At 54.3% G+C, this 21,930-nt stretch overlaps 4 protein-coding genes and 1 long non-coding RNA gene across 6 annotated transcripts in view; 4 read left to right on the top strand and 1 right to left on the bottom strand.

Annotated features, from left to right (window-relative positions):
* Window positions 1–2,952: 2,952 nt before the first annotated feature.
* Window positions 2,953–5,428, top strand: HOXA7 (homeobox A7). Its single transcript, XM_033194242.1, has 3 exons — window positions 2,953–3,123; window positions 3,467–4,054; window positions 4,985–5,428. Exons 2-3 carry the CDS (start codon window positions 3,676–3,678, stop codon window positions 5,296–5,298), a joined length of 693 nt encoding a protein of 230 aa, XP_033050133.1. The 5' UTR covers window positions 2,953–3,123; window positions 3,467–3,675; the 3' UTR covers window positions 5,299–5,428.
* On the bottom strand, window positions 4,286–12,911 carry LOC117073418. Its single transcript, XR_004433229.1, has 3 exons — window positions 12,828–12,911; window positions 8,508–8,614; window positions 4,286–7,915 (listed from the first exon to the last, which is right to left on the bottom strand). It is a non-coding gene; the product is annotated as an uncharacterized LOC117073418 (long non-coding RNA).
* HOXA3 (homeobox A3) overlaps window positions 7,648–21,930 on the top strand; it is a 46,317-nt gene continuing 32,034 nt past the window's right edge. For both annotated transcript variants that reach the window (XM_033194231.1, XM_033194232.1), the window contains exons 1-2: window positions 7,648–7,921; window positions 20,019–20,120. The gene's annotated coding sequence lies outside the window, so the exon portion shown is untranslated. The remainder of the gene's footprint in view (window positions 7,922–20,018; window positions 20,121–21,930) is intronic.
* On the top strand, window positions 12,139–14,647 carry HOXA6 (homeobox A6). Its single transcript, XM_033194241.1, has 2 exons — window positions 12,139–12,963; window positions 14,313–14,647. Exons 1-2 carry the CDS (start codon window positions 12,522–12,524, stop codon window positions 14,570–14,572), a joined length of 702 nt encoding a protein of 233 aa, XP_033050132.1. The 5' UTR covers window positions 12,139–12,521; the 3' UTR covers window positions 14,573–14,647.
* HOXA5 (homeobox A5) lies at window positions 16,236–19,154 on the top strand. Its single transcript, XM_033194235.1, has 2 exons — window positions 16,236–17,164; window positions 18,132–19,154. The coding sequence occupies exons 1-2, from the start codon at window positions 16,270–16,272 to the stop codon at window positions 18,380–18,382; spliced, it is 1,146 nt and encodes a 381-aa protein (XP_033050126.1). The 5' UTR covers window positions 16,236–16,269; the 3' UTR covers window positions 18,383–19,154.

Below are 21,930 nucleotides of genomic sequence, written 5' to 3'. Positions count from 1 at the left end.
CTGCGGCCTCCTCTCGGGTGCGAGCATCAGCCACGGATGTCGAATGGTTCCAGAGGGAAAACGCAAAAGCAAACAGAGAACCTTTCGAAGCGTCCCAGAGCCCTGTGAACACGCAGCACAGTGCATTTATTTGGGTCGTAATAGTCTCCGCCAAGCCCACACAATGTTTACGGCCCGCATCTCCGCGCTGTACACGCTGTAAAACTGGGAACTGGATTTTGGCTGATGTCTCTCCCCGGCGTTTGTTTTCTCTCTCCTTTCATACATACACACACACACACAATATCTCTCCTTTCTCTCTCTCCGTCTCTCTCTCATCTCATATATGCGTATATGTATACACATCGATATTAGAGACACACGCCTTCATTATATTTCCGTATATAACTTCACAACATCTGATTGTAAGAAGGGTTTTATAGCTTCCCCGGGAGTCAACCGTGGCTTTGTATTCAAGCCGCAGATAGCTCAATTTCTTTAACTACAAATAAATGGTGAAGTCGCAGATCTGTGGATTCAGAGAGAAAGCTCGATTTGTGTAACTACAAATAAATGAAATCACAGATCGGTGGCTACTGCGTCTCTCCACCGAGCACGGAGGCCTCAGGTAGGTGCAGGCAGCCCAGGGTCTCCCAGGCCTGGGTGGACTGTCCAAAGGCGCCTCCCTTGCCCTTGGCAGGCTGGTGACTGGGAGTCTGCTTTTCCTCTGGGAAGCCTGGGAGTGGTTTCCTCGCAGCGGGCCTTCACCTAGGCAGGACCCCACGCCAACCCAGTCTCATTTGTACCGACGGGGACGGGTTTGTCTTTGCGCCCAGGCCAGGGATCACTCACTGACTGGGTGGGGAACAGATGCAGCCCGTGAGAGAGGCAAGGGTGGAAACCTTGAGGAAGCAATTCGCCAGCCACCCACCAAATCTCTGGAAGATGCTATTCCCTGCCTAGAGCTGGCTTTACCTTCATAATTGAATTTAGATATTGGTGTTTGGTAACAAGAAGCAGGGTGAACACGCTCTGCCAGTAGGTAGGAAGGAAGCTCAGGGACAGCAGTTGAAAATATCTATCCAAAGATAGCTCGGCTGATTAGATACCCGCCTACATGTGCGTGCTTCAGGCTGAGGGTTAATGAGTATTTCTGTGAAAATTATCTCACATAACCTAGTGCATTTGTGTCTTTTCAGTCAAATAAGTAGAGAACCAATGAATAGAGAACACGCAGTTAAAGAAGCCTTATTGAAAGCCTGATTTTATCCGACCTTTTCGTTTTAAATCAGGCCACACAGGGCAGGAGGGGAGAAAGAAGCCTGTAAACGAAAGGGAGGTTTCGGTGTCCGCAGGACTCGGCCCAGTTGGCTGACTTGGGTCCATAAGGGCCGAAGCCTTGCGGGCGGTATCCGGATCCTCCTAGGCCAGGGCAGAGGGGCAGTGTGTCCTGCCAGGACCTCCTGGACGCGCGCCGGGCAAAACCGGGGCAGGGATGAGCCGGTGGCGAGGGCGCCCAGCCCTCCCTTGGCGAAGTGCGTTCCTTCCCGCACTCCCCGAAATCGCTCCCCGCTCGGGCTGTTGGACTGGGCAGGTTCTACTTTAAACACCAGCTCTGTCAGCCCCTCCAGCCGCTTGAGTCTAGACAGACGGCGGCGGCGGCGGGGGCCTTGGTCTTTTTTCTTTGCATCTTGCTCTGTGTCACCCCAGGAACAATTTATTGGTCTAAAGCGGTCTAATTCTGCCTCTTTGATCTCCTAGCCTTCTTGTTTGTTTCATCTTCCTTTAACTTGCTTGGGTTTTTATTTCCTTCCAGAAGGCGATGCGACAGGGATTATTTAGGTTTTTTCTTTTTGTCTTACTCCCTCTATTCTCCATCGGACACCCAGTATCATCTGATCCGCCATAAAGGCATCTCCGGATATTGTCCCCCATCCCACATCCCTACCCCTGGACTTCCGTGGCCCGGGAGGAGACAGCCCAGGGCCCACCTGCCCCACCAGCCCCCGCCTTCACTCCCAAGCCCGGGTGGTTCACTGCGCAGGGACTGGGGCTCCATGGCGTCTCAATCTGAAGCCTCCCTCCACCTTTTGTATTCCTGGGACCCCCTGAGAGGGTGCGGTAAACGGGGGCGGCCTGGACCCTCTGAAAGTGATGGGAAGTGCTTTGTACACAAGGAACTCAACTCTATAATTTACAGGAGAATTTCCGGGGCAATTCCATTGTGAGGTCGGGTTTATGGTGTGTAATCGAGCTGAGCAGTAAAAGGTGGCTGGGCTTCCAGAGCAGCCCGGCAGTTTATGAGGCGTTTAGAGGAAGGGTTCTCCCCACCATCCTCCACCGAGCGGTGGGCCGCAGGAGCTTCAGCTGGTTCAACATGGTGCAGGGGTCGGAGGCCTGGGAAGGCAGGAATTGGAGGCCTGGATGGGAGGGAGTGAGACCACCGTGCGCTCAGCTCCGTGTGAGCTGGTACTTGGATAGGTGAAGCCTCCACAGCTGGGTGGCATTTAGGGGGTGGTCCCCCTATTTGTTTTTGGTGTCTTCAAAAGAAATGGAAGTCCACAGGGGGTTGCAGTCCCTAGACGCCAGAGCCCACTCTCCAAATCGGCTCTAAAGCACGTATTGTTCCCAGGCACCCCAGCCTAGGAGGTGGAGGCCTAAGGGTGGCTGAGGTGAAGGCTACCAGAAACCTTCCACTGTTGGGAGCGTCTGGAAGGGTGCAGGCCTGAGATTTCTCCAAGCTGGGGAAACAGCCCTGGGTCCCCATGCGCCAGAGGGGAACCAGAAGTTGTGGCAAGGACAAAAGAATATTTAGCCATTTATCGGACTGCTGGAGCCAGCCAGGTGCCCAGGAGCCAAGGCACAGAGCCTGCAGCACTACAGCGTCCGGGAGGAGGGAGAGGAACCCCACGTTAATAAATCTGTTGGCAAATGAGTCTCATTAATAGATAAATATTTCACTGTTTCCTTTAGGGCGGATAAACAGTGTGCCTGCGATTAAGGAAAGGAAGCTGAGAGACGTTGACTTTATTCGAACCACATGGTTCCAGTTTGCGGTGGCATTCTCGCTGCAGCTGCAAGCGATGCTCCGCCTTCCCCGTCTGGATCCGAGTCTAAGTCCGGCCTGTCGCCCATTGGACCTGGGTGAGAGAAGACTTGGGCAGAGTCGATCTGCTCATAGCTGAGTCCTGCCCACAAGGCCACCGAGGGGCAGGCTGTTGCGGGGAACAGAGATCCTTCCAGGGGCTGGGCAAGCGGACAAGAGAGGGATGGGGAGGATCCCAAGCTGGGTCCAGGGCTCACTAGCAGGAGTGGGGGGTTTGCGCGAGGCCGGGGCCTCCCGGCGTCTGCAGACCCCAGTGCCGAGGTTGGCGGCCAGCTGGGCGCTCCCGCGGAGCCTCAGGGTCTTTTTCCGCCGGACGCGCCAGGCCCGCAGGGCGCGGGCGGATTCGTTGGCCGCATATTTGAGCCTCCCCTTCCATTCTAGGCGGCCGTGGGCCCAGCGGAGCGAGACCACCTGTGAGGGCTGCTGAGATTGGCGGAGGCGGTCATGTGGGCGGTCACGTGCTGCGGCGAGCTCAGTCCAAAAGAAAATGGGGTTTGGTGTAAATCTGGGGGTGTAATGTTATCATATATCACGCTACCTCGTAAAACCGACACTGAAAGCTGCCGGACAACAAATCACAGGTCAAAATTATGAGTTCTTCGTATTATGTGAACGCGCTTTTTAGCAAATATACGGCGGGGGCTTCTCTGTTCCAAAATGCCGAGCCGACTTCTTGCTCCTTTGCGCCCAACTCACAGAGAAGCGGCTACGGGGCGGGCGCCGGCGCCTTCGCCTCGACCGTTCCGGGCTTATACAATGTCAACAGCCCCCTTTATCAGAGCCCCTTTGCATCCGGCTACGGTCTGGGCGCCGACGCCTACAGCAACCTGCCTTGCGCCTCCTACGACCAAAACATCCCCGGGCTCTGCAGTGACCTCGCCAAAGGCGCCTGCGACAAGGCGGACGAGGGCGTGCTGCACGGCTCAGCCGAGGCCAATTTCCGCATCTACCCCTGGATGCGGTCTTCAGGTAGGCGCAGTCGCTAGGCTGGCCGGGCTGGCGGAGCGGGACCGGGAGCGGGGAGCGCGGCGCTGGTGAGCGCGGAGCCGGGGGCCGGAAGAGCGGAGCCAGGCTGTTGCGAGCTGGCAGCCCCGTGACTCCCGGCGCAGCCTTTCTGGTTTTAATTAGAGCGGAGGCGCCATTGCGTGGAGCCCATAACATTGTATGTAAATGAGGCTCATAAAACTTTTTATGGCCCAATTAATGGGTTCGGTCCTCGTAAATTTATTTAACTCCATTTGCCTTGGAATTTTAATATTAAGTTTGTTCGCTATTCTTTCTCCCTCTTCTGTCACCCTCCCTCCCTTTCTTCTTCTTTCCCTCCTCCTTTTCCTTGCTGCCTGGCTTTCCTTTCTCAAAAGCTGGGAGAGCCAAGCCCTCCAGGGCCTCTCACCCGACCCTGTGCCAGGGGCCATTTCAAGATGGGGGCGAGGGAATGAGGACAGAGGGTCGGGGTGCCCTAGGAAGGTCCTGGGGATTGAGGTCTCAGGCTGCTGGGAAGAGTCGCCCACTTGCCTAGCAAGGTGGGGGAATGGCCGGGCTCATCTTTGAATGGCAAAAGTGCAGCTTTTCCCACTTGCCCACACTCTATATTTACAGTTTTCCTTTGTCAGGGGAAGCAGGACATTGTGGAAGCTTAGCCGGCTGGAAAAGGCGGTTGTAAAGTTGGGATTCTGTGCCTTTGCTGATTACAGAGCTGCCTGCGCGTCTGGCACTGCAGTTGGGGTCTTTCCCTACCACCCCCCCCCCTCCTCTAGCTCAGTTTGGGGCCTGGGGCAGAGGGCGATGCTTGCCTGGGACTAGGCCAGGAGGAAGGTGTGGGCTCTGGGACAGCAGCCTAACGAGTGCCCTGTCTACTTGTCTGTCCGTGTGTTCCTGTGTCTGCATGTCTGTTCTCAGGACCTGACAGGAAGCGGGGCCGCCAGACCTACACGCGCTACCAGACACTGGAGCTGGAGAAGGAGTTCCACTTCAACCGCTACCTGACGCGGCGCCGCCGCATTGAAATCGCCCACGCGCTCTGCCTCACCGAGCGCCAGATCAAGATCTGGTTCCAGAACCGCCGCATGAAGTGGAAGAAAGAGCATAAGGACGAAGGTCCAGCTACCGCCGCAGCTCCGGAGGGCGCCGTGCCCTCTGCCGCTGTCACCGCTGCCGCAGACAAGGCTGACGAGGAGGACGATGATGAAGAAGAGGAAGACGAGGAGGAATGAGGGGCTGAGCCGGGGCCCTTGCTGCACCGGACAGTCGGAAAAGCGTCTTTAAGAGACTCACTGGTTTTATTTACAAAAATGGGAAAAATAAAAGAAAATGTAAAAAAAAAAAAAAAGAACAAACAAAACAGTCCCCAACCTGCACTCTACCCGGCCCCCATCACCTACTCCAGCTCCCAACTTTTGTGGACTGAGCGGCCGCAGCGACTGGGTCGCCTTGGATTCCCTCTGCCTCCGAGGACCCCAAAAGACACCCCCAACCCCAGGTCAGCCGGCCCTGCGCTGGCGCGGCCAAAATACTACCTAGCACAGGCCTCTGCTCGAGGCACCCCCAAACTACCTATGTATCCAGCCCAGAGGGCCTCCATTCCCAGGAAGCCCCTATGTATCCCAGCACTGGCAGACACCCAGCACCACCCTTCCAGATCCGCAAGAACATGAATCTCACTACTACCTACTCCCCTAAAACTACCTATTTTGTGCTGACTGGCTTGCCTGCTACCTAGTGCCAACTGCTCCCAGGCAAGGCCCCTGCTGCTTACAGCTGGCAGCTTTTGGGGTCCCTGAGGCTGCCCTGAGAATGTGCTGAGGTCCAGGATCAGGGTATTGGCATCTATTTAAATTGAAAAATAATATATTTATTCCAAAAAGCATTCTAAGTGCTGCACCCTAGAATCAATCCCTCCTTCTCTGGCTTGGCACCCAAAGTTCAGGCCCATCAACCCCCACTTCTGGAGGGGAATGTTCCTGAGCTGGCTGCAGATCTCTGGGTTAGCTTCTGCTTAGTAGGACTGTGGAGATGCTCCCAGCTTCGCTGTCCTTTCCTCTGGCTCCTGTATCTTACTGTTCAGCTGTGTTAAATATGTACGCCCTGATGTTTCCTATAATTGCAGATACTGTATATTTGAACAAGATTTTTTTGTTTGATCGTTTCTATAGTCTTGGAGTTCATTTGTAAGGCAGTGTCTTGACTTGGAAAGGATGTGTTAATGGGGTGACTTTGTAGCATGGTATGTTGTCTTGAGCTAACTGTAGTGGGTGGGGAGGTCCAATGCCCTCCACAATGCCCTTCATCTCCTGTGTTGTCCTGTGTCCCCCTCAGCTCCATCCTGGGGTTCAGGGAAGGCACACTTCCCAGCCCAGCTAACTGTGTTTTATGTAACTGAAAAATAAAGATGCTTGGTGACAAAGAAAAACGTGGACTGCCTTATCCAGAGGAGACTGGGAAAGGGGAGGTGAGCATGGCTGGAGGGAAAGGGGCAGTGGGGAGGCAAAAGTGGGGTGGCTGTCCTGTGATGGTCCAAGTGTTGGAGCCCATGTATTGGTGTCATGTATCTTTTTATGTATTTTTATGTGTGTATTTGTATGAGTATGTGCTTATTTTTCTGTGTATGTATTTCTGTGTGTGTGTTTTTACCTAATTTCACAATTGTGTATATTTTGGTGTCCATAATTGGGTGCATGTGTTTCTGTGTGTCCATAATTGCATGTCATTCTGTGCCCACAATAGAGTGTATGCCCTTCCCTGTGTGCATAATTGTATATGTGCCTTTATCCGTGTAGAGACGTTTGTCTGGTTTTTGTGTGTGCACTAACATCTTCTAGATCCCTTGAAAACGGAATCTCTGGTAGATACGTTATATTCTATGAAGCTCCCTAAAAATCTCCATAAATTCCATGAGGAAATTTCAAATCCACCCTTTCCTCTAAGGCTGCGCAGTGGGCTTGGAAAGGGGCATTACCCAGAGGCTGATAACGGATTTCGCATGCGCCCTGAACCCAGCCCCAGGCTAGGAAATGGGATTTAAGGCCCCCATCCCGCCTGCAGGCAAGGCAAGGGCGCCCCAGGGTCCGGCACTGCTGTAGGTGGCGCGGGGAGGGGCTAGGACCGCAGACCCCCGCTGCGCTGCGCAGCCTGGGCAGGAGCTGGGGCATCTGGGTGCAGGGAAGGGGCGAGGGGCGAAGGGCGAGGGATTGTGCAGGCAGCTCAGAGCATCCTGAGTTCCGCCTGCAAGACCTCGTCTCCAGTCTCCTGCCTGGGTTGGGTCCGCTTCTTATGGCTCTTTTAGTAAACCCGGGCCCAAAAGGGTCTATAAAACCTGAGGCCCCAAGTCTGGGCGGCCTCGGTGGTAAGATGGCGCCGGTGTAAGAGCTGCCTCCTCTCAGTGATGGGGAAAGGGTCATAAATCCGTTGTTGTTTATGAAAATTTACAACTTTGCAATACAACTTTATGAGTTGTTCGGCCCTTCCATTGGCCGCTGTCGGTCATGTGGATGAGAACCGTGAACATGAACTTTTTTATAATTTCCCTTGCGAGAATAGAGCCGCATTCTTTTGCTCCGCTCCGTCCTGCCTGCTTCGGAGCTCTGCCTTCGAGCCCGGCTGGGCTGCGCTTTGTCCGGAGATGGCGAGCGAAGGCAAGCCCCGACCAGGCCAGGCCTGGCGGCTCCGGCTGGAGATGGGGCGCGCCCCGTTCCCGGCGCCGCGGCAGCAGCTTTGCAACTCGCAACCTGGCTAATTTCCTGCGTCCTCTGGCACCAGGAAGGAGGACAATTCGTCTCTCGGGCTGCCCAAGCGACAGCTGTCACAGGGGCAGGAGCTTCTGGGAGTCGCCGTCTGAAGGTGAGACATGTGGGGAGGAGATAGGAGCAAAGGTGGTGAGGTGACAGGCGGCGGCGGCAGCGGTGGGAGAGGGCATCCAGGAAGGCTTTAAGAGGGGCACACTCCCCCTTACCATACTCACCCATTCACACTCGCCCCCATCACACACTACAGCACACACATGTCACACACACAGGCACACACGCACGCACACACCAGTCCCTTTCCCCTCCCTGGCTCGCCTTGGCAGTAAGTGCCCTTCCCTCGGCCCTCCGTGGCACAGCTCCCAGGCACAGGGCAGCATCCCTTGGGTCGTCTCTCTTCCCTTCCCCAGTGACCCCGTGAAGCCCAAAAGGAAGTGGCCCGGCACACTGTGTTCCCCGCCAGCCCCTTGGGTTTGGATTTTTGTGTTTTCATTCATGGCCCTATTTGGTTTTGTTGGATTCCCCAACAACAGGAAACCGTTTTTGACCTGGGAAGGTGGGAAGAGGTGAGGACAAAGTGCATTAATCCACAGTCATTTTATTAGCATCAGCACAGCACCTTCTACTCCGTGGGAATTGGTTTCAGAGAGAAAGGTGAAAGGGAGAAACAGAGAAAAACTTACTAATTCAGCCAGAGTTCTCCGCTCGTTGACGGCTTCCTTTCGCCCAGTTTTTCGATGAGAGAGGTGTCTGAAGCGCTGGGAGAGGGAATAGGTGCGTGGGTGGAATTCTGTGTTGGAGGAGAGGATGGGGTTAATTGGTGTTACTTGGTGGGAAGTTTCGGTGCAGAGGACATAATGGTGTTAGCGCGGGTGGCAGGGGCCCGCAGTTAAGGTTGAAGGAAGGACGCAAACCGAGTCTGGGCGATAGGGGGACCCCCCAATCCACCTTGGCGCAACGGACTGGCGACCGCACTCCCTACCTCCCGCGAGCCGGGAGAGGACTGTGGAGCTGCCAGGGAGGAAGCGCGGAGCGTGCTGCTGGCGGTGGCTTTGCGTAGCGCGGTGGCTCGAACTGTAGCTCGGCCTAAGTGCGTATCAGACCAGATTTGCCCCGGGAACTCCCCGGACAGCGACAAGAAAGGAGTCCGAGGTTCTTTTTGTTTATTTTTTGTTTGGGTTGTTGTTTCCCCATCTTGAGACAATATCTTGGTATGGATTCGATAAATAGGAAGGGGCTGTGGATGTCTGGAACGTTCGCCCGTGCTCTGGGTGCGTTCGGGGCGGATAAAGCGGCGTATTTGCATCCTAGGGTCGCTGCCTTCCTGCCTGCGGCTGCCGCTGGCGGATTATTTATTGCGACTGTGCTGGCGCTCGCTGCTGCCACGCCGTGGCCGTCGCCGGGACCGGCGCCAGCTGCAGCCCGCCTCTTGCAGCCGGGCGCGACTGCTGTACCGGCCCCTCAGAGATTTCCCAGCAAGCAGGGTAGAGGGGGACGAAAGGGGACCTGGGGGCTATCACCCAGAGCCTATTTGGCCGGGAAATCTCCCCGCCTCGGCTACCCCTGACCGCAGCTGGACGCCGGTATAAACTCGGGTCCTCCCTCCACCCCCACTCCAGCACCATGGAGACTGGTTGCACAGGCCGCCTGGCACGACATGGCTACTTCTGCCCAAACTGCACGTCCCAAGGCGTCCTGGGGGTGCACGCTGGTTCAGGGAACACTCTGACTTTGCGATTCTGAAATTGGAGAGACTACCTGTAGTCCTGAGGCTTGTAGGCCTGGCTGCTCTGAGGAGGATGGGCTATGGCAAAGAAGGACGGCTTTGGCTCCAGGGGAAGGCCTGTGAAGGGCAGAGGCCGCACCTGTGTGCTTTGGGCTCTGGCCTGGGCTAGCGAGCTGGCTGGACTGAGGTGGCCTTCAAGGTACCACACCTACATACTCCAGGCTGGCGAAGGTGGAGCTGTTCAATGGGCAGCCCAGGGCAAGGGCAGACGGTGGGGCCCAGCTCACCATCCTGCCCCCCTTGGAGAGAAACTGTAAGGTAAGTCGCTTTCTGCGTGGCTTTGGCAGGGAAGAGAGAGAGCCCTGGGGTGGCCATTCTCACCATCACAGGAGAGGCTCTCTGGAAGGTCTGGGCTGCCTATTCTTGCCGGAATGGTCCTCTCTCTGAGAGAGAGAGAGAGAGAGAGAGAGAGAGAGAGAGAGAGAGAGAGAGAGAGAGAGAGAGAGAGGTGTGTGTGTGTGTGTGTGTGTGTGTGTGTGTGTATCCGGTTGGAGAAATGAATTGGTCAGCTGCCAACATGATATGCACTAGCCTTGGCTAACATGTAAAGATTCCAATGTAATATATATTTTTCCATCTTAGGGCCTATAGAAGCTAGAAATATAATGTTTTCTGGCTCTTAGCTGAGAAATCAAATTCTCTTGTCAGCTGGAACAATAATTAGATCGAGAATCCTGGTCAAGCCATGACAAATAATAATAACAACAGTAAATTGACACCAACCCCACCACTGTGTGGGACATAGAGGAATGAAAAGGAAATTATAAATGTAAACATTGATTGACATCTCCAAACGGTTGTTTTCATCTTAAACAATACCTTGCTTAAAATCACCGTTGTCTGATAATTTTAAGAAAAAAACTCCACAAACATTATTTTCTTCAAACAGCTATTTTTAAAAGTCCCTTTTAATTTTTTGACTCCAGTTTTCATTTTCACCTATTGAATTCTTTCCCTGAAGTAATGTGTGGGAAATGCCCAATTCTATCCTCTCATTGAAGGCCCTGCTTTATATGCAAAGTAAACCCTTTCCAGGACAGATTGACTGGGGAACAGGCATCCAGCTTCCAGGGGTAGCCCCCATTGCCGGGCTAGTAGCCGCCTTCCAGGAGTGCCTCTTGGACTCTTTGGAGGTCTACCTTAGGCCAGTCCTTTCCCAATTTTTTCCCTTTGGGGGAGAAGAGCTCAGGAAAAAAATTGAAAAAGCAAGGAAGAGACTAAGTCATTACTAGATTCCTACTGGAACACTGCCAATTGCCACCTCCCCACTAAGTCCGGAACCGGTGAGCCTGCATTGGCCAGGGTTTTACAGATCTGTAAACAGTCTCCAGAAATCCATCCAAATCACCTAAATAGTCTTTCTTCAACCTCCACAGAATTGAGGATTTTAAAGCTAATTCAGGGGGTTTTACAAGCCTAACAAACACAGTTGTAAAAATGCCATTGGGCTGCTATCACATTTTACAAAACGAGATTGATCCATGTGTTGTAAAAGTCAACTATCTCGAAGGCACACCTCTCAGGCAAGAGTGAGCAGCCCAGGACAGGCTTTTAATGTCCTGTCTGGGGACCGCCAGGCCTGGAACAGCAATGAAAGCAGTTCAGGATTTCTGGAGCCGGTGAGACAACTATTCCCGGTTCCGGAGAGACTGAGGGGCGGCAGCCCTCCGTGCGATCCCAGGAAGGGCAGTAAAGAGGGCGGCCCCAGGACAGTGTCGGTTGTCGGGCGCCCCGGAAACCGAGCCCATCAATTATCCCGCGGCCTTGGGCCCCGCAGAGCTGCCCTCTGTGCCCAGCTTGGCCAGGGCCCCTGCGTCTTCTGTGCCTCTGGAATGTGGACAGAAAGATTCCACATCTGGATTTTTATCCGCCTCAGCTCTGAGCGGTTCTCGCAGCAGATGCCGAGTCCCCAGGCGCTGGGCAGGGGAGCAGGTCCCTCGGCTGGCTTAGGAGCCCAGTCTGACGGCCGCTGCTCTGTCGGTCCTTTCTTGTTAAAACCAGTGGTTTCTGGCCTCTTAATTCCTTGGGTTCAAAGGTGGGACGGGGACGCCCAGCTGGAAGGGGTGCTTTAAGACCAGGCAGGCGCGGGTCATTGAGCCCCTTGGGACTCAAACAGGATGTGTATGTGGGAGGAGGGAATGGGTGGGAAGAACCTACGTTTGGCTGAGTCCTGGTCAGCTGGAGGTGATCCTTCAGCTCTGGGCTGCAAGGCCCAGGCCCCTGGTGTGAGTGGAGAAGGAGAGAATAAGGGAGTTCACCGATTGCTAAGGCGCACGAGTGAAGAGGATAGAGTGAAGGCCTGGTTTCTCATGGCCCTTGCTCCAGCTCAAGAACTCGCACCCACGAATAGGGGAGCGCTAGGGGAGGGGCAATTCGGGGCCGTGCCTGGAGTGCAGGCCGGCAGGGAGCAAAGCCACCTTTGTCACCGCCCCTCCTGGCGCAGGACCTTCAGGTTTCCTGTTTGGAGGAGGAGGGGCGGGGAACCCGCAAAATTCAATAAAGCAAAAAGGGGAGGAGGAAGGAGGGGGCCTGGCGGGGCCTTTGCGGCGGCCAGAGCGTTAGTGTCCCTACTCTGGCCTGATCGGCTCGCCCCTGAACGGGCCGTGCCCGCCGCTGGCGTTCAGGAAGAGAGCCGGGCCGGCTGGCTGTGCGCGCCCATTAATCTGCCGGGCGGACGGCGGGCGGGCGAGCTGGGGGCTGTTTGTAACTTTGCTGCCTCGGTCGCCGCGGTCCCTGGGGAGCGGGCTCCGGCGCTTGCTCCCATTGGCCGCCGCGGCGTCAGCTGGTGCGATTTGCTGCTGTCGCTTTTGGCGTTCGGCCATCCAGAAACAAACCAGTTCGATGACTACTAATAGTTATAGCCAGATGTACTAATACACAACAAATCACAGTCCTGCAGAGGGGCGCGCAAATGAGTTCCTATTTTGTGAATCCCACTTTCCCCGGGAGCCTGCCCAGCGGCCAGGACTCCTTCTTGGGCCAGCTGCCCCTCTACCAGGCCGGCTATGACGCGCTGAGGCCCTTCCCGGCCTCGTACGGGGCGTCGAGTCTCCCGGACAAGACGTACACCTCACCTTGTTTCTACCAACAGTCCAACTCTGTCCTGGCCTGCAACCGGGCTTCCTACGAGTACGGGGCCTCGTGTTTCTATTCTGATAAGGACCTCAGTGGCGCCTCGCCCTCGGGCAGTGGCAAGCAGAGGGGCCCCGGGGACTACCTGCACTTTTCTCCCGAGCAGCAGTACAAACCCGACAGCAGCAGCGGGCAGGGCAAAGCACTCCATGACGAAGGCGTCGACCGGAAGTACACGAGTCCCGTTTACCCTTGGATGCAGCGGATGAACTCCTGCGCGGGTAAGGCATATCCCAAGACAGTGGAGGGAGAGGGGAAAGGAGGCAGGAAAAGAAAGAAAGAAGGAGGAAACAGAGTAGAAAGAGGAATAGAGAGAAAGGAGGAAAGAACTAGCAAAGTTTCTTTGGCTTTTTAAAAGAGAAGAAAAAATCAGTTCCCAATGGGACAATCAGGCCATGGCAGAGGAAGGGCAGGGCCCCAGTGTCCATGTAAGGTGACACTTTAGGGGAGGATGGGGGCACTGAGACATATATGAGACCTGTGACAGGGACAGCCTGAAGAGAGAGAGAGGCTGATGGGGACCCATGCGCCCTGGGTACCCTGCTCAGCTTCCCAAGCCAGAGGGCCTTTTGCACCGATCACTGATAAATACCCTTTGCTTCCCAACCCCCTCTCCTTTCTGTCCTTCAGAAACCCGTACACAGAGAGGTGGCCATTTGGCCTCTTCCAGTGTCTCCCCAAAGCCTTGGAGGGCCACAGCCCCAGACTCAGGATTTTTTCTCTCTCTCCTCCCTCACCTCCTCCCCCTTCCACTCAACTGCTCACTCTTAGCCAACTTCTGCCTTCTTCTGAGCCCATGCCTGAGTTCATACACCTGTCTTGGAGGGATCCCCACCACCCTTGGGGATCTTTGGCACAGATCAGACAGCCCAACACGATCCTACATTGCTAGAAATCCTAGACTAACTATAGCTCCATCTCTTAGCCTCTGGTTTCCAAAGACTCCACAGGGAATCCCAAAGACTCCTAGGAATTCCCTAGGACAGAGCCTAATGCGGATTGTTAAAATTATAATGTTTTGCATTAAAATCCACTTAATCCTTGGGGGAGTTCTGCATTTCTCAGAAGGGTCATATAATATGGGAGAATGTGTAAAGATTCAAGAGGGCTGACCATTTTTAACTCTTCAAAAAATGTGTTGAGTTCTGACATGGCTGGTCACAGTAGCATCCTCAGAGAGACCACTATGAATTCAGAGTGTGTACACTACTTATATGGTTCCACACCTCCCCCACGCCCCCCCCCACACACCCTGCATCCCCACAAAAACACGACCTGGGCGTCCCAAATTAAGAATGCCCATTCTGTTATTTTGATTGTAATGGTTTTCCTATGAGGCAGATTTTTCAAAAACAATAATGTCCACCCCAAGTCCTTATAGGTGGAAAACATCTCGCTTGGTATGAAATAATCTCCCATTCAGTATGCTTTGGGCCCCAGACATAGTGGGAGAGGCTGGAGTGGAGGTGGGGTGGTTTTCAGTTCATATGCCCCTTGTGGAAGGCACTGGGCTGAGTGGGTCAACCATTCAGGTCCTGGCTTACCGGCGCCCGGCTGTTTCTGCTCGCAGGTGCTGTGTACGGGAGCCATGGGCGCCGAGGCCGCCAGACCTACACGCGCTACCAGACACTGGAGCTGGAGAAGGAGTTCCACTTCAACCGCTACCTGACACGGCGCCGCCGCATCGAGATCGCCAACGCGCTCTGCCTCACCGAGCGCCAGATCAAGATCTGGTTCCAGAACCGCCGCATGAAGTGGAAAAAGGAAAACAAGCTCATCAATTCCACGCAGCCCAGCGGGGAGGACTCAGAGGCAAAGGCGGGCGAGTAGACGCCTGGGCGGGGACCAGGCCAGCGCTGCAACCTCCTTCGGCTTTGCCCCCTTGCTCTCGCCTGCTCCCCAACTTTTCTCCCCGCCTGCTCCCATCCGGGGGCTTCCGCAGCTTCAGGGGAGCCCGGAACTTTGCAAGCGTCTGTGCATTTATTTCTTAAGAAACAAAACAAAACAAAACCTCACACACAGCCAATACCAGCGGTGGAGCGGGGCGCATTGCACACACCCAGTCCCACTCCACAAGGCTGCCCATACCGGCTCCCGAGTTCTGAGGTGCGCCCTGAATGCGTCCGGGGTTCCTGTGCTAGTGCCTCTGAGCTCCCCGACCTCGGGACGCGGGGCTGCTAGGGAGGAAAGAGCCCTGGGCCGAGCCCCGTTTCGCGTCTGGGAGTCTCTGCCTAGGTCCCTCGCCAGTAAGTCCCGAAGGGCATCATCAAATTATCTCTGGCCAGTGGAAAGAGGGGGTCTAAGTGCTGGAGCCCGGCCTTGTCGCGGCCTCCCAAGCCGCCTCCCAGAACAGGAAGCTCGAGGAACAAAGGGGGCCCCAACAGAGCCCAGTCTCGGTCCCGCGTGTGCAACCGTCAGTGGAAAAGAAGCAGCCTTAGCCGAGGCAAGCTAACCTGGGCGCGGGTGGAACATTACATCCCGGGGAGCCCCTGGGATCCCTCAGGCCCCCGGCTCCGGATTCCCGCTCCCTGCCTCCGATAGCGCCCGCGTCGCCGCCACAGCAGCGTTCAGGACCCAACGAGGGGCCCAGGGCCATGGAAGTCGCCAGAGTCCTGGCTTCCAGACGTGCCGGGGGCGCCTGCAACGCCAGGCCTCCAGCGGGGAGACTCCACTTGCCTCTCAGCTATATTTGTGATTTACTGGAATCTTTCGGAGCCATGGAAAATAACTACAGAGATACTACGCACTGCCACGAAATGCTTCCATTATCACCCTCGTTTTACTCCTGGAGGTCTAAGCAAGACCCCAGTAACCCGCCCCACGGATCCCCAGACCCCAAGCAGCCTCTGTGGCTGCAGGGAGCCTGGGCCCACTCGCTGGGTTCAAGGAGAACCCTCCAACTTGGGGCCTGGCTGGCTCGAGGAACCGGACCCTGTGATGAAGATTTTCCAGGCTGGATACGTTAGCAAATCAAATAGCAAACTAATGACACGAAAACCATATTCACACGAAAGAAAAATCGACTACGGTTATAAAAGTGTATGGAATTTGACCTCGCCTTGCAGAAACACTACACAAAAGCTATCTTTAATAGACGCCTGTCATTTAAGAGCGGCAGGGACACTGTCCCTCATGCGCTCGCTAAAACAGAGCCGTAATTGTAGCTGCTGCTGCTGCGGGCAGGATTTATTTATCCAGTTGGCTAAATGACTTTCCCCCTTCCCCGAAGGTGGTATCTGTATTTTCAAAATTCAGAGCTGCTGGCAGGACGGGCAGAACCGACCCCAACCTGGACACAAAAATAAGAGGGGCTGCAAAACGGGGGAAATAAAGTTGTTGTAAATAAAATGCAAGTCACCACCTTCCCCCAGTCCTCTGCATCCTCGCCGGGCGCGCGATCGGCAGCTGACGGCCTAACAATTGGTACATCCTAATGGAACTGCGAGGGAAATGCAATAATTTTGCCATAATGGGCTGTAACCTCAATTCGACCCCGGCCCTTGCAGCCCCCGGTCGGAAACTGGGCGATGCGCCCTGCCTCCAGCGGGTGGCGCTCGAGTCCGACTGAACGGCGGCAACTGGCGGCGGGCACGCGCCCGAGGCGCGCGCGCCACCCCTCTCGCCTCCACCCAACTCCCCCATTAGTGCACGAGTTTACCTCTAGAGGTCATCAGGCAGGATTTACGACTGGACAACAAAAGCACGTGATTCCAAGTCGTACCCCATATTTGGGTGCCTACGTAGGAGGGAACCAAGTACATGTCCCAGTCATTTCCATAATTCATCATAAATTGTGCAAGGGTGCTATAGACGCACAAACGACCGCGAGCCACAAATCAAGCACACATATCAAAAAACAAATGAGCTCTTATTTTGTAAACTCATTTTGCGGTCGCTATCCAAATGGCCCGGACTACCAGTTGCATAATTATGGAGATCATAGTTCCGTGAGCGAGCAATTCAGGGACTCGGCGAGCATGCACTCCGGCAGGTACGGCTACGGCTACAATGGCATGGATCTCAGCGTCGGCCGCTCGGGCTCCGGCCACTTTGGCTCCGGAGAGCGCGCCCGCAGCTACGCGGCCAGCGCCAGCACGGCGCCCGCCGAGCCCAGGTACAGCCAGCCGGCCACGTCCACGCACTCGCCTCCGCCCGACCCGCTGCCCTGCTCCGCCGTGGCCCCCTCGCCCGGCAGCGACAGCCACCACGGCGGGAAAAACTCCCTGAGCAACTCCAGCGGCGCCTCGGCCAACGCCGGCAGCACCCACATCAGCAGCAGAGAGGGGGTTGGCACGGCGTCCGGAGCCGAGGAGGACGCCCCTGCCAGCAGCGAGCAGGCGAGTGCGCAGAGCGAGCCGAGCCCGGCGCCGCCCGCCCAACCCCAGATCTACCCCTGGATGCGCAAGCTGCACATAAGTCATGGTAAAGCCAGCCTTTTCCTAAATCCACTCGACCGCGGGGACGCGGCTCTCGGTCCCCCTCTCCCCCCTGCCGCCCTCTCCCAGTCTCTCTCCTGGTCTCATTTCTCCCAGCCCTGCGGAGCCTCTCCTTGCCGTTCTCCCTCCCCTGCCTTCCTCCTTCCTCCTCTTCTTTGCAAGCACCCCGCGCTCACAAATAGTGGGGGAAATAGGCATTCGCTGGGCCAGTTTAGACGTTGAAAGGGGGAGGAAGCAAAAAACCCCTCTGGAACCCTACGCCTTGGAACGCGCTCCCGGGTCAGGCCAGCTGAGCAAGACGCAGAGAGGTAGAGGATGGCAGTAGGAGCCGTGAATCGGGCTTGTCAGGGCGGATAATTTATGAGGAGGGCTACGCTGGGGAAACAGCGTTACTAATTAGAGCCCCCGAAAAGGGGCTTGGGGGGAAGAATCGAGGCGAGAGCCGGCAGGATTCTGAATTTTGGGGGCAGGAGGGAGAGAGAAGGAAAGGGAAGGGAAGAGAAAGAAAGCAGGCGCCCCAACCCTGCAGGCTGGAAACTGGAGGCGGCTCTCGGAGCTGGAACTTTGAGGGAGGGTGACCCGAAGGCCACTTGGACGCTCAGGAAAGGGCCTTGCTTCCTGGGTTTCTGTGCGGTGGGCAGCCAGGGAGGGCTGTGCCTCCCGATCGGGGCGCCCGGGGCAGGGTGCAGAGGGCAGGAGAGGGGCCAGGGAACGCCGGAGTCCTCTGGGACACGGCCCCAGCCTCAGATGGGCAGATTGTTCCCAGGATCCAAATCGTATTGTTTTCTCTCTAGAAAGGAAGAGGGAAGGAAATTCGGGAGGGGTGTGCGGGCTGGTAGGGAGAACTTGTTGAGCTTTTCGCCTGGGTTCCCTGCTCAGGACCCAAGGTTGTCCCCCTGGCGGACTTTGGAAGACAGGCGTTGGTAGCTAAACCGCTGACTTTTCTATTGCAGACAACATAGGCGGCCCGGAAGGCAAAAGGGCCCGGACGGCCTACACGCGCTACCAGACCCTGGAGCTGGAGAAGGAGTTCCACTTCAACCGTTACCTGACACGCCGAAGAAGGATTGAAATAGCACATGCTCTTTGCCTCTCCGAGAGACAAATTAAAATCTGGTTCCAAAACCGGAGAATGAAGTGGAAAAAAGATAATAAGCTGAAAAGCATGAGCATGGCCGCGGCAGGAGGGGCCTTCCGTCCCTGAGTATCTGAGCGTTTAAAGTACTGAGCAGTATTAGCGGATCCCGCGTAGTGTCAGTACTAAGGTGACTTTCTGAAACTCCCTTGTGTTCCTTCTGTGAAGAAGCCCTGTTCTCGTTGCCCTAATTCATCTTTTAATCATGAGCCTGTTTATTGCCATTATAGCGCCTGTATAAGTAGATCTGCTTTCTGTTCATCTCTTTGTCCTGAATGGCTTTGTCTTGAAAAAAAAAAAAATAGATGTTTTAACTTATTTATATGAAGCAAGCTGTGTTACTTGAAGTAACTATAACAAAAAAAGAGAAAAAAACACACAAAAAGTCCCCTTTCAATCTCGTTTAGTGCCAATGTTGTGTGTTGCACTCAAGTTGTTTAACTGTGCATGTGCGTGGAAGTGTTCCTGTCTCAATAGCTCCAAGCTGTTAAAGATATTTTTATTCAAACTACCTATATTCCTTGTGTAATTAATGCTGTTGTAGAGGTGACTTGATGAGACACAACTTGTTCGACGTGTAGTGACTAGTGACTCTGTGATGAAAACTGTGACTCCAAGCGGTGTGTCCCTGCGTGCCTTTGTAGGACCCTTTGCACGAACTCTGGAAGTGGCTCTTATAAGCGCAGCTTCAGTGATGTATGTTTTTGTGAACAAAGTTACCAATATTGTCCAAGTCTGTCTGTTTTAAGCAAACTGTGATCAGCTTTTTTTTTTTTTTTGTATTTGTTTTTAAGGAAAAAATACTGACTGGAACAAAAAATAAACTTTCTATTGTAAGTTCTCCTGGTCTGGTTTGTGCCAAATAGTGAGTGGCTCTGTCTGCTTTTGTCTGTCTGTCCAGTCCTGAAAACTGTTGGGTCTGAGGCTACCTGAGCAGATGACCTGTGCAGGGAGACCTCATACCAAGACTGGTCCATCGCTTCCCTAACTCTGACCCATCACAAAGTTCAGGGCAGAAGGTGGAAAAAGCTGTAGGCGGTTCCAAAGCTCCAGGCCACCCTGCCCATCTCTGAGGAAACCAAGTTAACTTGCTGGGTACAAGAAAAAGAGAGAAAGAGCAAGAAAAAAGGAGAAAAACCCAGGGCTTTATTAGCCACCCTCAGGCCACACAGATCCCGCCTCTTTCCTAAGGCTGTCCTAGGCCTCCACTTGCTGAAGACGCTGCTCTGTCTGGCTGTGGACCCCAAACCCTCTGCCCTTAACCCATCCCAGCACCCCTTCCCCACTCTTCACCCTGGACCCAGTTGGCTTCTTTTGCTACTATTAATTTGCTACAAATGGAAGGTACTTACCCCATCCTAGCTCGATTGGGAAACTCCTCAGAGCAGCTAAAGCGCAACTAGAGATTTGCACATTTACCGACTGCTTACACTGATGCCGTCTTTCCTTTTAAAAGTTATAAAACAGTAAACTTTATAAGCCCCAGTTCCGGCTATATGACATTTGGGTGCCAAATGAATAGGGTTTTGTCTATGAATTAGATCGTAAAATCATCCATAGCACAGACAGATCGGCTCACTGGCTATAAAACGTCACGTGGGGCCATTAAAGTAAGTTTTATGGTTTTGGGGAGTTGACATCCAACATTATATACCACATAACATATAATCTCACTAACGCTGGACTCCATTTGACTCTTTTGCAGGCTACGTGTGCCGCCTGGCCATTCAAACTGTCAATTTTAGGTCCAGAAGTGTCCAAACCACAAGTTCTCAAAACTCTGAAAAATGGCTCCCTCCGAGTTAAGGTAAGCTCGCTTCCTGAGCGCTTTCAAGTTTATTTGTACTTTGGAAACTTTCTCTCTCTCTCTCTGTCTCTCTCTCTCTCTGGTTCAATAACTGTGAGGCTGCCTCTGAATTCGAAAAGGCAGAGTAAACTTTCCCTCTGCCCGAAAGAGCAGCGCCAGGAACCAGCTCTGCGGAGGCAGCAGGGTGAGCAGCGCCTGTGGCCGCGCCGCATCCCCAGGCCTAACTTTAATTGCTGCACAACCGCGGATGTTAATGACTTCCGCTGCTCCCGCCGGCGTGCAAAAAGATGATTTTTTGTGTGCGAATGAGCCTGTGTGTGGAGACCTGGCAATGCCGCACCCCCAGTCCGCCGCGCAATTGCTGGGCCGGCCGGGGCCGGCTCCTGGGGGTCGCGGAGCCCTGGGGTGGGGGCTGGGAGACAGTGGGGCGCCGGCCGCGGGCGCCGAGGCCGCGCTGCGCTCAGGAGTTTGAAAGAAAGGCCCGGGCAGGGCCGAGGCGGACTCTGGCGGGATTCCTTACGGGGCTGTGGCAATAAGTCTTCGCGGGCCGGGGTCATCTGGCAGGGCTGAATTGAGGCGGCGGCCTTCGGGGCCGGGTTTCAGGCTAGCTCGTGAGAGCGGGAGGGTGGCAGAGGCCGGTGAGGCGGGGGCTGCACCTCCAGGCTGGGCCCCCGGGTTGCAAGGTGGATCCTGGGCTGCTAGCGCCCGCTGGACCCTGAGGACCAAGGGTCCCCACCCTGGTGTGTGGGGGTGTTCAGCACCCCCTCCCCCGCACCCGGGACCAGGCCCTGAACCCTGTTTGCCTGCACGTTCTTTTTATTTCGGTGGGACTGTTCTCACCCGCCTGTGAGTCTGAAGCAATAAACTTTATGGCCGGATTTAACTTTAGTCTTTGAATCCCCAGGCTAATTGAAAGGGGTTACAGCGCTTTCTTTTCTTCCTCTTTGCCTTTCTTCTCCCTCTCTTCTTTCCTTTTCCTCTCCTTCTTTGTAGAATTAAAAACATCTAGGCACAGGACCCTCAGAAGGCAACTTAGGCGGCCCCCTAGATAACATTAAGATTGGAGAAATTCACTCCCCCTCAACATGCAGGCGAATTCTGTGTTCCAAACTGTGCTCTAAAGTTTTGGGGGGAAATTGAGGTGTTTTCAACGCCCAACTTAAAAGTCCCCAGAGCCATTAGGTTGTTTTTCCTGACACATCATAGACGGTAGTTTAGGGAAGAAATTGGTCCTTTGTCAGTAGGAGATTTCCGCCTTTCTTTTGTTAGCTGCTCTTTCTGTTTGATCCCAGGAAATTTACATAATCTGTGATTTCCAGAACAATCTCCAAAATTGCACCAATGGGTGAAGTAAGGTGAAATAAGTTTATCCTGGGTACAATTCCATACTGGCCCCAGTCACCCCTTCTGGCCCCAACCCCCCATATTCTTCAATGGCAAAACCCAAGCCCAGTGACTGGAGACTGTGGCCTGTCCCGGGATCTTTTTCTGGATGGGTACCCACAAGGGACCCAGTAGATTTCCCTCAATCCTATTTTAGAAATTAAGCCAAATTCTCCTACTGCATTCAGAAATGAAACAAAAAATAGGACCTGCTTTTCTCCTTAGGAGCTGGGCAGTTTTCAGCAAGTATTAATTGGTAAAGATAACTATTAAGTGCTTAAAGTGAAAAAATTGAAAGTATAGATTTGGAATTTCAATAAACTTTATTGTGCAGAGGCCACCTACACTCAACATAAGTCCAACAGATGTCCCCAAAGTCAGAGGTCCAGAAAGCAAAACCTAGAAAGTTTTTTTTTGAAAAATAGAA

This window comes from Trachypithecus francoisi, unplaced genomic scaffold, assembly GCF_009764315.1.
Source record: "Trachypithecus francoisi isolate TF-2019V2 unplaced genomic scaffold, Tfra_2.0 Lachesis_group4, whole genome shotgun sequence".
NCBI lineage: Eukaryota > Metazoa > Chordata > Mammalia > Primates > Cercopithecidae > Trachypithecus > Trachypithecus francoisi.
The sequence above is the reverse complement of the archived record's forward strand: the minus strand, read 5'-3'. Positions and strand labels throughout refer to the sequence as shown.

Excerpts from the sequence above, each read along its gene's own strand:
- HOXA7 (XM_033194242.1), top strand. The coding sequence starts at position 3,676 with ATGAGTTCTTCGTATTATGTGAACGCGCTTTTTAGCAAATATACGGCG. Across the intron at positions 4,055-4,984 it reads CCCCTGGATGCGGTCTTCAG|GACCTGACAGGAAGCGGGGC; the intron begins GTAGGCGCAGTC and ends GTCTGTTCTCAG.
- HOXA6 (XM_033194241.1), top strand. The coding sequence starts at position 12,522 with ATGAGTTCCTATTTTGTGAATCCCACTTTCCCCGGGAGCCTGCCCAGC. Across the intron at positions 12,964-14,312 it reads GCGGATGAACTCCTGCGCGG|GTGCTGTGTACGGGAGCCAT; the intron begins GTAAGGCATATC and ends TTCTGCTCGCAG.
- HOXA5 (XM_033194235.1), top strand. The coding sequence starts at position 16,270 with ATGCGCCCTGCCTCCAGCGGGTGGCGCTCGAGTCCGACTGAACGGCGG. Across the intron at positions 17,165-18,131 it reads CAAGCTGCACATAAGTCATG|ACAACATAGGCGGCCCGGAA; the intron begins GTAAAGCCAGCC and ends TTTCTATTGCAG.